The 12,766-nt window shown below is 66.9% G+C and overlaps 1 protein-coding gene across 1 annotated transcript in view; it reads left to right on the top strand.

Moving 5' to 3' along the window:
* Window positions 1-11,867, top strand: part of SRCAP (Snf2 related CREBBP activator protein) — a 53,794-nt gene extending 41,927 nt beyond the window's left edge. The window contains 7 exon segments of the mRNA XM_066984249.1: window positions 567-736; window positions 3,167-3,363; window positions 3,641-3,755; window positions 4,442-4,642; window positions 6,060-6,239; window positions 7,326-7,409; window positions 8,098-11,867. Coding sequence (XP_066840350.1) covers window positions 567-736; window positions 3,167-3,363; window positions 3,641-3,755; window positions 4,442-4,642; window positions 6,060-6,239; window positions 7,326-7,409; window positions 8,098-10,203 — 3,053 coding nt within the window. The 3' untranslated portion in view covers window positions 10,204-11,867.
* Window positions 11,868-12,766: the final 899 nt, after the last annotated feature.

Raw genomic sequence — 12,766 nt, 5'->3', positions numbered from 1 at the left:
ATGTCCCTAACAGTGTCCCCACATCTCTTAATGGTGTCCCCATGTCCCTAATGATGTCCCCAATGATGTCCCCGTGTCCCTAACGATGTCCCCCTGTCCCCAAATGACGCCCCCATGTCCCCAACAATGTCCCCATGCCCATCATGAAGTCCCCAGCGATGTCCCCATGTCCCCAAACAACGTCCCCACGTCCCTAGCAATGTCCCCGTGTCCATAATAAAGTCCCCAATGATGTCCCTGTGTCCCCAACGATGTCCCCATGGCCCCAACAGTGTCCCCCTGTCCCTTAATGGTGTCCCCCTGTCCCTTAATGGTGTCCCCACGTCCCTAATGATGTCCCCACGTCCCCAACCACGTCCCCATGCCCTCAAACAACGCCCCCATGTCCCCAGTGATGTCCCCAACGACGCCCCCGTGCCCCCAAACAACCTCCCCACGTCCCCAACGAAGCCCCCACGTCCCCAACCGCCCCCCCCCCCAACCCCCACCGCCCCCTCCCCTCCCCCCCCCACCCCCCCAGGGGCGCGTCCCCTCCCCGGTGACCCCGGCGTCCCCCCCCTCCCCAGGGAAGCTGCAGACGCTGGACGTGCTGCTGCGGCGCCTGAAGGCGGGGGCCCACCGCGTCCTCATCTTCACCCAGATGACGCGGATGCTCGACGTCCTCGAGCGCTTCCTCACCTACCACGGCCACATCTACCTGCGCCTGGACGGCAGCACCCGCGTCGAGCAGCGCCAGGTGGGGGGGGGGGGACACGGGGGGGACGCGGGTGGCACCGAACCCCCACCCCGGGGACGTCGGCGGGGAAGGGGCGGCGCGGGGAGGGTCCGCGGAGGGAGGCGCGGGGGTCATTGGGGGGGGTTGGTGGTCAAAATGGGGGACGGGGAGGTCTTGGAGGGGATGTGGAGGTCGTGGTGGGCACGTAGAGGTCCGTAGGGACCTAGGGGACGCCGTGGTGACACTCGTGTCCCCAACCCTGGGGACAAACGGGCAGGACCGGACTCCTTGTAGGTGGGGTTCCGTGGGGAGGTGGGGCCCGTTGGGGGCTTTGGTGGCCAAAATGGGGGACAGGGAGGTCATGGGGGGGTTGTGGAGGTCACGGAGGGGATGTAGAGGTCCATAGGGACCTAGGGGACGTGGTGGTGACACGCCTGTCCCCAGCATGGGGACACGCACCCTGCCACCATCCTATAGGGTCCCCACATGTCCCCCCACCCTCAAACCCAACCCCAGCCCACCCTGACGTCCTCCTGGGCAGGACCCGGGTGTCCCATCACCTTCCTATACGGGCTCCTGACATCTTCCTATATGGGATTAAGATCTTTAGGACCATCTATAGGGTCCATACACGTTCTGACACCATCCTATATGGTCCCCGTGTGTCCCACCACCCTGAAACCCAACCCCAACCCACCCTGACGTCCTCCTGGGCAGGATCTGGGTGTCCTGGCACCTTCCTGTAAGGGATCCCGACATCTTCCTATATGGGATTAAGATCTTTAGGAACGTCTATAGGGTCCCCGTGCCCCAGACACCATCCTATAGGGTCCCCGTGTGTCCCCCCACCCTCAAACCCAACCCCAACCCACCCTGACGTCCTCCTGGGCAGGACCCGGGTGTCCCATCACCTTCCTATACGGGCTCCTGACATCTTCCTATATGGGATCAAGATCTTTAGGACCATCTATAGGGTCCATACACGTTCTGACACCATCCTATAGGGTCCCCACATGTCCCCCCACCCTCAAACCCAACCCCAACCCACCCTGACGTCCTCCTGGGCAGGACCTGGGTGTCCTGGCACCTTCCTATAAGGGCTCCTGACATCTTCCTATATGGGATTAAGATATTTAGGACCATCTATAGGGTCCATAGGTGTTCTGACACCATCCTATAGGGTCCCCACGTGTCCCCCCACCCTCAAACCCAACCCCAACCCACCCTGACGTCCTCCTGGGCAGGACCTGGGTGTCCTGGCACCTTCCTATAAGGGCTCCTGACATCTTCCTATATGGGATCAAGATCTTTAGGACCATCTATAGGGTCCATACACGTTCTGACACCATCCTATAGGGTCCCCACGTGTCCTCCCACCCTCAAACCCAACCCCAACCCACCCTGACGTCCTCCTGGGCAGGACCTGGGTGTCCTGGCACCTTCCTATAAGGGCTCCTGACATCTTCCTATATGGGATTAAGATATTTAGGACCATCTATAGGGTCCATAGGTGTTCTGACACCATCCTATAGGGTCCCCACGTGTCCTCCCACCCTCCAACCCAACTCCAACCCATCTTGACGTCCTCCTGGGCAGGACCCGGGTGTCCCATCACCTTCCCATATGGGATCCCGACATCTTCCTATATGGGATTAAGATCTTTTGGAGCATCTATAGGGTCCATACACGTTCTGACACCATCCTATATGGTCCCCATGTGTCCCACCACCCTGAAGGCCAATCCCAACCCATCTTGATGTCCTCCTGGGCAGGATCTGGGTGTCCTGGCACCTTCCCCTATGGGATCCCGACATCTTCCTATATGGGATTAAGATCTTTAGGAACATCTATAGGGTCCCCGTGCTCCAGACAGCATCCTATATGGTCCCCACATATCCCCCCACCCTCAAACCCAACCCCAGCCCATCTTGACGTCCTCCTGGGCAGGACCCGCGTGTCCCATCACCTTCCTGTATGGGATCCCGACATCCTACCCATTTTCTATATGGGATTAAGATGTTTAGGAACACATCTATAGGGTCCATACGTGTTCTGACACCATCCTATATGGTCCCCACGTGTCCTCCCACCCTCAAACATAATCCCAACCTACCCTGACGTCCTCCTGGGCAGGACCTGGGTGTCCTGGCACCTTCCCCTATGGGATCCCGACATCTTCCTGTATGGAATTAAGATATTTAGGAGCATCTATAGGGTCCCTATGCCCCAGACACCATCCTATAGGCTCCCCACGTGTCCCCCCACCCTCCAACCCAACCCCAACCCACCCTGACGTCCTCCTGGGCCCGACCCGTGCTCCCCGTCCCCCTCCTAGCACCCCCCCACCGCCTCCCCGCCCCCTATAGGCCCCCCTCACCCCCCGGGGGACCCTCCTATAGGTCCCGCGGGGGCCTGACGCGTGCCCCCCTTCCCCCCCCGCCCCCCCCGCAGGCGCTGATGGAGCGCTTCAACGCCGACAAGCGCATCTTCTGCTTCATCCTCTCCACCCGCAGCGGCGGGGTGGGCGTCAACCTGGCGGGGGCCGACACCGTCGTCTTCTACGACAGCGACTGGAACCCCACCATGGACGCCCAGGCGCAGGACCGCTGCCACCGCATCGGCCAGACCCGCGACGTCCACATCTACCGGTGCGGGGCGGGCCCCTCGCCCCTCGGGGACGGCCCCTCGGTGTCCCCTCGCCCCTCGGGGGCATCCCCCTCGCCCCTCGGCGTCCCCTTGCCCCTCGGGGACGGCCCCTCGGTGTCCCCTCACCCCTCGGGGACGTCCCCTTGCCCCTCGGGGACGTCCCCTCGCCCCTCGACGTCCCCTCGCCCCTTGGGGCCGTCCCCTTGCCCCTTGGCGGCCCCTCGGGGACATCCCCTCGCCCCCCGGGGCCGTCCCCTCACCCCTCGGCGGCGCCCCCAGGCTGATCAGCGAGCGGACGGTGGAGGAGAACATCCTGAAGAAGGCCAACCAGAAGAGGATGCTGGGGGACATGGCCATCGAGGGGGGCAACTTCACCACCGCCTACTTCAAGCAGGTGAGGGGGCGCGCGGTGGCCCATGGGGGCGTGTGGTGGCCCGAGGGGATGCGTGGTGGCCCTTGGGGATGCGTGGTGGCCCTTGGGGATACGTGGTGGCCCATGGGGGCGTGTGGTGGCCCGAGGGGATGCATGGTGGCCCTTGGGGACAGGTGGTGGCCCGAGGGGGTGCACGGTGGCCCTCAGGGACGCGTGGTGGCCCATGGGGGTGTGTGGTGGCCCGAGGGGATGCGTGGTGGCCTGAGGGGACGGGTGGTGGCCCTCGGGGTGCATGGTGGCCCTCGGGGTGCATGGTGGCCCTCAGGGACATGAGGTGGCCCTCGGGGACATGTGGTGGCCCTCGGGGATATGTGGTGGCCCTTGGGGATATGTGGTGGCCGTCGGGGACAGGCGGTGGCCCGAGGGGATATGTGGTGGCCCTCGGGGACATGCGGTGGCCCTTGGGGATGTGTGGTGGCCCTCGTGGACAGGTGGTGGCCCAAGGGGACAGGCGATGGCCCGAGGGGATACATGGTGGCCCTTGGGGACGGGTGGTGGCCCTCAGGGATGTGCGGTGGCCCTCGGGGACAGGCGGTGGCCCTCGGGGACACCGAAGGGACGCGGGCAGGGGGCTGCGGGCGACCCCCCCCTCCCCCCCCCCCCCGGCGTTCTCACGGTCCCCTCGTTGTCCCCTCGTTGTCCCCAAGCAAACGATCCGTGAGCTCTTCGACATGGCGCCGGACGAGCCGGGGCGCCGCGAGCGGGACGGGGACAAGGACGGCAAGGACAGGGACAGGGACAGGGACAGGGACAGGGACAGGGACAGGGACAGGGACAGGGACAGGGACGGTCCCCAGGAGGAGGACGAGGACCCCGCGGCCAGCCGGCGCACGCACATCCTGGAGCAGGTCGGGCCGTGCGTCCCCAGCGTGTCCCCAACGTGTCCCCGCGTCCCCGTGTCCCCAACGATGTCCCCAACGACGTCCCCAACGACGCCCTCACTGTGTCCCCAGTGACGTCCCCAAGATGGCCCCACGTTGTCACCCCCCCATGTCCTCAGTGCCCCCGATGTCCCCCGTGTCCCCGTCGGGTGGCTGGTGTCCCCAACGTCCCCGTGTCCCCGTGTCCCAGGCCTTGATGTCCTCATGTCCTTGATGTCCCCAACACCGCCACGTCCCTTGATGTCCCCTTAATGTCCCCAACACCCCCACACCCCCGATGTCCCCTTGATGTCCCCAACACCCCAATGTCCCCACGTCCCTTGATGTCCCCAACACCCCTACGTCCCCTGATGTCCCCAACGTCCCTGTGTCCCTTGATGTCCCCAATGTCCCCACATCCCTTAATGTCCCCAACGTCCCTACGTCCCATAACGTCCCCAACACCCCCGTGCCCCCTGATGTCCCCCTGATGTCCCCAACATCCCCTTGTCCCTTGATGTCCTCAATGTCCCCATGTCCCTTGATGTCCCCAACACCCCCACGCCCCCCGATGTCCCCTTGATGTCCCCAACACCCCTGCATCCCTCGATGTCCCCAACATCCCCTTGTCCTTTGATGTCCCCAATGTCCCCACATCCCTCGATGTCCCCAACACCCCTACGTCCCCTGATGTCCCCAACACCCCTACGTCCCCTGATGTCCCCAACACCCCTACGTCCCTCGATGCCCCCAACACCCCCACGCCCCCCGATGTCCCCTTGACGTCCCCGACACCCCTACGTCCTTTGATGTCCCCAACGTCCCCACGTCCCTTGATGTCCCCAACATCCCCTTGTCCCTTGATGTCCCCAATGTCCCCATGTACCTTGATGTCCCCAACACCCCTATGTCCCGATGTCCCCAAGACCCCCGCGCCCCCCGATGTCCCCAACACCCCTACATCCTTGATGTCCCCGATGTCCCTACGTCCCCCGATGTCCCCAACACCCCCGCGCCCCCTGATGTCCCCCTGATGTCCCCAACATCCCCTTGTCCCCTGATGTCCCCAATGTCCCCATGTCCCTTGATGTCCCCAACACCCCTACGTCCCTCGATGCCCCCAACAACCCCGCACCCCCTGATGTCCCCCTGATGTCCCCAACATCCCCTTGTCCCCTGATGTCCCCAACGTCCCCATGTCCCTTGATGTCCCCAACACCCCTACATCCCCTGATGTCCCCAACACCCCTACATCCCCTGATGTCCCCAACACCCCGACATCCCCTGATGTCCCCAACACCCCTACATCCCTCGATGTCCCCAACACCCCTGCGCCCCCCATGTCCCCTCGACGTCCCCGACACCCCCGCCCCGGCCCTGACGCTCCCCGTGGCGACGGTGGCAGGCGCTGTGCGGGGCGGAGGACCCCGAGGACATCCGGGCGGCCTCGCAGGCGCGGGCGGAGCACGTGGCGGCGCTGGCCGAGTTCAGCGAGAGCCTCAGCCCCGAGGAGGAGCGCGGCGCCCGCGAGGCCGAAGAGGAGCTCTCCAAGGCCGAGCAGGAGATCGCCGCCCTCGTCGAGCAGGTCGGGGACACAAAGGGGACACGGGGGACACGGGGGGGACACGGGGGACATGGGGGGGCACGGGGAGGCGGGGAAAAAGGGAAGGGAGCGGCCGGGAGGGGCACGAGGGGCGTTGGGGATGGTTGGGGACATCGGGGGCGTTGGGGACGTTTGGGGACGTTGGGGACATCGAGGACATGGGGATATTGGGGGCGTTGGGGGATATTGGGGACGTTTAAGGGTATTTGGGGACATTTGGGATATTTGGGTATATTGGGGACATTTGGGGATGTTGGGTGTTGGGGATGTTTGGGGACGTTGGGGATATTTGGGGACGTTGGGGATATTGGGGACGTTTAAGGGTATTTGGGGACATTGGGGATATTTGGGGGTATTAGGGACATCGGGGGCATTTGGGGATGTTGGGTGTTGGGGACGTTGGGGATATTTGGGGACGTTGGGGATATTGGGGACGTTTAGGGGTATTTGGGGATATTTGGGATATTTGGGGACATTGGGAGCATTTGGGGATGTTGGGTATTGGGGACATTTGGGAACGTTGGGGATGTTTGGGGACGTTTGGGGACGTTGCGGACATTTGGGATATTTGGGGACGTTGGGGACATTGGAGATGCTTTGGGGGTGTCAAGGACATGGGGGACGTTGGGGATATTTGGGGTCGTTGGGGACATTTGGGGACGTTTGGGGATGTTGGGGACATTTGGGACATTTGGAGACATTTGGAATATTTTGGGATATTGGGGATATTTGGGGATATTTGGGACGTTTGGGGACATTTGGAATATTTTGGGATATTGGGGACATTTGGGGACATTGGGGATGTTGGGGATATTGAGGACGTTTAGGGATATTTGGGGACATTTGGGGACATTTGGGGACATTTGCGGATATTGGGGACATTTGGGAATATTTGGGGCCATCGGGGACCTTTGGGGCCACTGAGGTTGTCGGGGACGTTCGGGGCCGTTTTGGGGGGATTTTGGGGGCATCGAGCGCCCAGGAGGGGACACGGGGGGGGGGAGGTGACAGCCCCGGGGGGGGGGACGTTGGGGACCCTCGGGGTGACGGCGCCGCGCGGTGCCGCAGCTGACGCCCATCGAGCGCTACGCCATGAACTTCCTGGAGGCCTCGCTGGAGGACGTCAGCCGCGAGGAGCTGAAGCAGGCCGAGGTGGGTGGGGGGCACCCATGGGTGCTCGGGGGGCGGCGCTGGGGGACGCCCAGTAGCTCCCAGTAAGAGCTGGGGAGAGACCAGTATGGGTTGGGGGGCACCCACTACGGGACAAGGGACACCCATGAGGGTTTGGCTATAGGGTGGGGGCATCCTTAGGTCCTTGTTACGGGTGGGGGCACCCATGGGTGCTCCGGGGGGGGCTGGGGGACACCCAGCAGCTCCCAGTAACAACTGGGGACACACCAGTAGGAGCCGGGGGGCACCCAGTGGTGTCTAACCACAGGATAAGGGACTCCCACGGGGGTCTGGCTATGGGGTGGGGGCACCCATGGGTGCTCCGGGGGGTGCTAGGGGATGCCCAGTAGCTCCCAGTAAGAGCTGGGGAGAGACCAGTATGAGCTGAAGGGGCACCCTCTACAGGACAAGGGACACCCATGAGGGTCCGGCTATGGGGTGGGGGCACCCTTAGGTCCTTGTGATAGGTGGGGGCACCTATGGGTGCTCCGGGGTTGGCTGGGGGATGCCCAGCAGCTCCCAGTAACAACTGGAGAGACTCCAGTATGAACTGGGCGGCATCCACTGTGGCACAAGGGACACCCGCGGGGGTCTGGCTATGGGGTTGGGGCACCCTTAGGTCCCTGTTCCAGGTCTGAGCACCTATGGGTGCCCCCTTCCCCCCCCGCAGGAGCAAGTGGAGGCGGCGCGCAAGGACATCGACCAGGCCAAGGGCGAGGGCCGCTTCCGGCTGCCGGCCGAGGAAGAGGAGGAGGCGGCGGCGGCGGCGGTGGCCGGCGACGAAGGCCCCGGCCCCCGGCGGCCCCGCAGGGCCCGGGGCCCCCCCCGGCCCCTCCCCGAGCGCACCGGCACCCGCGCCAGCCAGCGCCTGCGGGCGGCCGCGACGGCGACGCCACCGCCGCCGCCGGCGCCGCGACCGGCCCCGCCGGCGCCGCGGGCGCCGCTGTCACCGCGCGCCACGCCGACGTCGCCGAGGACGCCGCCCACGTCGCCGCGGGGGGCCGGGACGTCCCCCCGGGCGCCAGCCGGGACGCCGGCCACGGCGAGAGCGGCGCCGGCCACACCGCCGGCCGCCCCGCCGCCATCACACGCCGCGCCGGTGACGTCATCGCCGACGCCGGCGGTGCTGCTGATGACGCAAGTCCCCGCGGCGCCGCCGCCCGCGGCCCTGCCGCTGCCCCCCGCCGCCCCGGTGACGTCGCAGCCGGCGCCGGTGACGTCCCCGCCGGCTCCGGTGACGTCGCAAGTGACACCGGTGACGTCGCAAGCGGCCCCGGTGACGGCGCAAACGACACCGGTGACGGCACAACCGGCCCCGGCGACCACCAAAGCGCCGCCGGCGACGCCGCCGACGCCCCCGGCCCCAGCGCCGCCGCAACCGCCCCCACCGCCGGCGCCGCCCGACGCCACGCCGGCGACGCCACCGGCGGCGCCAGTGACGTCCCACGCCACGCCGGTGACATCGCCGCCGGCGCCCGCCCCCACCCCGGTGACTCTACCGCCCTCCCCGGCACCCAACCCGGCGAACGCGGCGCCGTCCGGCGCGGCATCGCCGCCGCCGCCGCCAGCACCGGCACCGGCGGCCTCCGGCGCGGCCTCGCCTCCCCCGGCGCCGCCGACCCCTCCCGCGGCCTCCCCGGTGCCGTCGGAGGCGCCGAGCGTGACGCCGGCGCCCCCCCGCCTCCCCTCGCGGGGCCCCCGGCGGCGCCGCAGCGCGGACGTGGAGATCCGGCAGAGCCGCGCGCCGGGGCCGGCCGCCAAAGTGCTGCGGCAGCTGCCGGGCCGCCTGGTCACCGTCCTCGAGGCGCCCGCGCCGGGACGGCCCCGCCGCCGCCGCCACGACGCCGACGCGGCGCCCGCCGCCAGCCCCGCCGGCAGCCCCGCGCCCCCCAAGCGCCGCCGCGGACGCCCCCCGAAGCGGCGGGGGGGGCCCCGACGCCGCCACTCCCCCCCCGGCAAGCGGCGGCGGGGGCGGCCGGCGCGCGGCGGCGGCGGCACCGGCGCCGGTTCGGCGTCCGCCGCCCCGGCCAGCCCCGGGAAACGGCGGCGCGGGCGCCCCCCGAAGCGGGCGTCCCCCGACAGCAGCGCCTCGCCCCCCCCCGGCCCCCCGCAGCACCCGGCGCCACCCGGGGGCGCCCCTCATGGCCCCCCTGGAGCGCGAGCCCGGGCGCCGCCGCCGCCGCTCCCCGCCGCCGCCCTCCTCCTCCTCCTCCTCCTCCGACGATGGCGGCGGCGGCAGCGGGGACGAGGCCCCCCGCCGGCGGCCCCCCCCCCGCCAAGCGGCGCCGTAGAGGGGCCGGGGGGGCTCCGCGGCACCGCCGCCGCCGGCCCCCGCCGCCGCCGGCCCGGAGGAGGAGGCGGCGGCAGCCCCCGCGGCGATGCGCCACCGCCGCCGCCAACGCGCCCGGGGGGCCCGCGACGCCCCCCGAGCCCCCCCCGGCGGCGGCGGTGGTCGTGCGGGGCCGCAAGGCCAAGACGTGACCCCCCGCTGCCCCCCGAGGGGGCCGGCAAGATGGCCGACGGGCACCCGGAGCTGGGCGGCGCGGACGCCCCGGGAGCCCCGCGAGGGGGTGAGCCCAAGATGGCCGACGGTGCGGCGGCCGAGCGAGCGGAGAGGGCGCGGCCCAAATGGCCTCCTGGGGCGCTCCAAAATGGCCGCCGGGCGGCATCGCAAGATGACCGGCATCCAAGATGGCCGACGTTCAAGATGGCCGGTGTTTCAAGATGGCTGCCGTCCAAGATGGCCGGCACCCAAGATGGCCGACGTTCAACATAGTCAACGTTTCTAGATGGCCAACGTCCAAGATGGCCGAGATTTCAAGATGGCCGACATCCAAGATGGCCGAATTTTCAAGATGGCCGCCGTCCAAGATGGCCGCCCTGGCACCCTCTGACTGGCTGAGGCGGGTGGCCTCCCCCAAGATGGCCGCCCCCAAAATGGCCGCTGGAGGGCCTAAGATGGCCGCCTGGAGGCTGTTAGTGACGTCAGAGGTGTGTGGCAGGGCCCTGTGATGTCACATCCGGTGGCCATGTTGAATGCGGTGATGTCAGAGGAAGCGGCCACCACCTGGAGGCTAGTGATGTCAGAGGCGGCGGCCATCTTGAGCGCAGTGATGTCATATCCGGTGGCCATCGTGAATCCTGTGATGTCAGAGGTGGCGGCCATCTTGAAGGAAGTGATGTCAGAAGAGGCGGCCATCTTGAACCTTGTGATGTCAGAGCTGGTGGCCATCTTGAACGCAGTGATGTCAGAAGAGGCGGCCATCTTAAACCACGTGATGATGTCAGAAGTGGCAGCTGTCTTTTTCCCAGCGTGCCTAGGGACTGGTGGCCATCTTGAACCACATGACCTCACAGCTGGCGGCCATTTTGTTCCCTGTGGGCATTGGGATTGGCAGCCATCTTGAAGCAAGCGATGTCAGAGCTGGTAGCCATCTCGAGCCGCGTGATGTCAGAAGAGGCGGCCATGTTGAGCCATGTGACGTCAGAGATGGCAGCCATCTTGCTCCCAGTAGGCGTTGGGGCTGGCGGCAATCTTGAAGGCAGTGATGTCTGAGGTGGCGGCCATCTTGAACCATGTGATGTCAGAAGTGGCAGCCATCTTGCTCCCAGTGTGCCTCAGGACTGGCGGCCATCTTGAATGCAGTGATGTCAGAGCTTGCAGCCATCTTGAATGCTGTGATGTCAGAAGAGGCAGCCATCTTGAGCCACGTGATGTCAGAGCTGGCGGCCATCTTGTTCCCAGTGGGCATTGGGACTGGCAGCTATCTTGAATGCAGTGATGTCAGAAGAGGCGGCCATCTTGAACCCTGTGATGTCAGACCTGGTGGCCATCTTGCTCCCAGTGGGTGCCAGGCCTGGCGGCCATCTTGCCTCAACCTCATCTCAGCGGCGTCCTCTTCGTCCTGCCCATGTCGGCCATCTTGGCCCCAGCGATCGCTGCCGCCGGCGGCCATCTTGCTCTCAGTGGGCACGGATCCAGCAGCCATCTTGGCTTCAGCAACCGGCGGCCATCTTGGCTCCAGACGGCACAGGACGTGGCGGCCATCTTGCTCCCAACACACATCCGCCTTGGCGGCCATCTTGGCTCCAACGGACACCGGGGCTGGCGGCCATCTTGAACCAGGCTGCAGTGACTCCTTGGCAGCCATCTTAACCCACGTGGACCCCCAGGCCGGCGGCCATCTTGGCCCCATGCAACCCGGCGGCCATCTTGACTCCAGCGGCTGTCGGAGCCGGCGGCCATCTTGCCCCCCGGCGCCTCCGCCCGCCTGGCGGCCATCTCGTCCCTCCCGGCGGCCATCTTGCGGCGGGAGCCGGCGTCCCTCGGAGGGGGGGCGTGGGCGGGGGCCCCGGGGGGGCCGTTTTTTACCCGTGTACATTGGCGGGGGCGCGGCCCCCTGTACAGCCCCATGTAAAATAGGTTCCTTTTCAACACGATCTATGCAAAGGTGCTTTGTGCCGGGCTGGGGGGGGACCCCGGTGGGGTTGGGGGGAGGGGGGCGTTGTTAGGGTGGGGGGGAGATTTTGGGGGTGTGGGGGGGGTCCCGGCCTCCTCCCCCCCCCCCCCTTCCGGTGTGGGGCACCGTGTACAGGCGGCGGCTGTAAGCTTTCCTCTGCGGGAGAACGCGATGAATAAAGGGTTAAAAACGGAGAGTTTTGGGGGGGGGGGACGCCCCCCAGGGGATGGGGGGGGGACCCCAAATTTGGGTGGGCGGGGCTTTGTAGAGGGGGGAGGGGGATTTTTTTTAGGGGAGGGGGATTTTTTAGGGGAGGGGGCTTTGGGGGTGGGTTATTGTGGTTAAAGGCGGGGGTCCCTATGGAAAAGGGGGGGGGTCCCTGGGGGATTTATGGGGTTTTCAGGGGGGTCCCTATGGGGTTTGGGGGGGTCTTTATGGGATTTAGGGGGGTAATGGGGTGAAGGGGGGCCCTATAGGGCTGGGAGGGTCCCTATGGGGATCGGGGGGGGGTCTCCATAGGGTTAGGGGTCGCCTATAGGGCGGGGGGGGGGGCACCCAGTGGGGTTGGGGGTCCCTGGGGGGGGGTTTGGGGCCCCCCCAAGGGTCCCCACAGCGGGACGCGGCCCCTTTAAGCGCCGCGCCCCGCCCCTCACTCCGTTACCACGGCAACCGCTCCCCCTCCCCTCCCCGTCCGTTACCATAGCGACAGGCCCCGCCCCTCTCGCTCCGTTACCGCGGCGACCGCCCCCCCTTCCTTCCGCGCATGCGCGCGGGGCGGGGCTGCGCCGTGAGGCGGGCGGCGCATGCGCACAGCGCCGCGGCCCAGCCCGGGGGAGGCGGCGGCGGCGGCTGCTGAGGGAGCTCCGCGCCCCCCCCCCC

The sequence above is a fragment of the Anser cygnoides genome, chromosome 28 (assembly GCF_040182565.1).
Source record: "Anser cygnoides isolate HZ-2024a breed goose chromosome 28, Taihu_goose_T2T_genome, whole genome shotgun sequence".
In the NCBI taxonomy this organism is placed as follows: domain Eukaryota; kingdom Metazoa; phylum Chordata; class Aves; order Anseriformes; family Anatidae; genus Anser; species Anser cygnoides.
The sequence above is the reverse complement of the archived record's forward strand: the minus strand, read 5'-3'. Positions and strand labels throughout refer to the sequence as shown.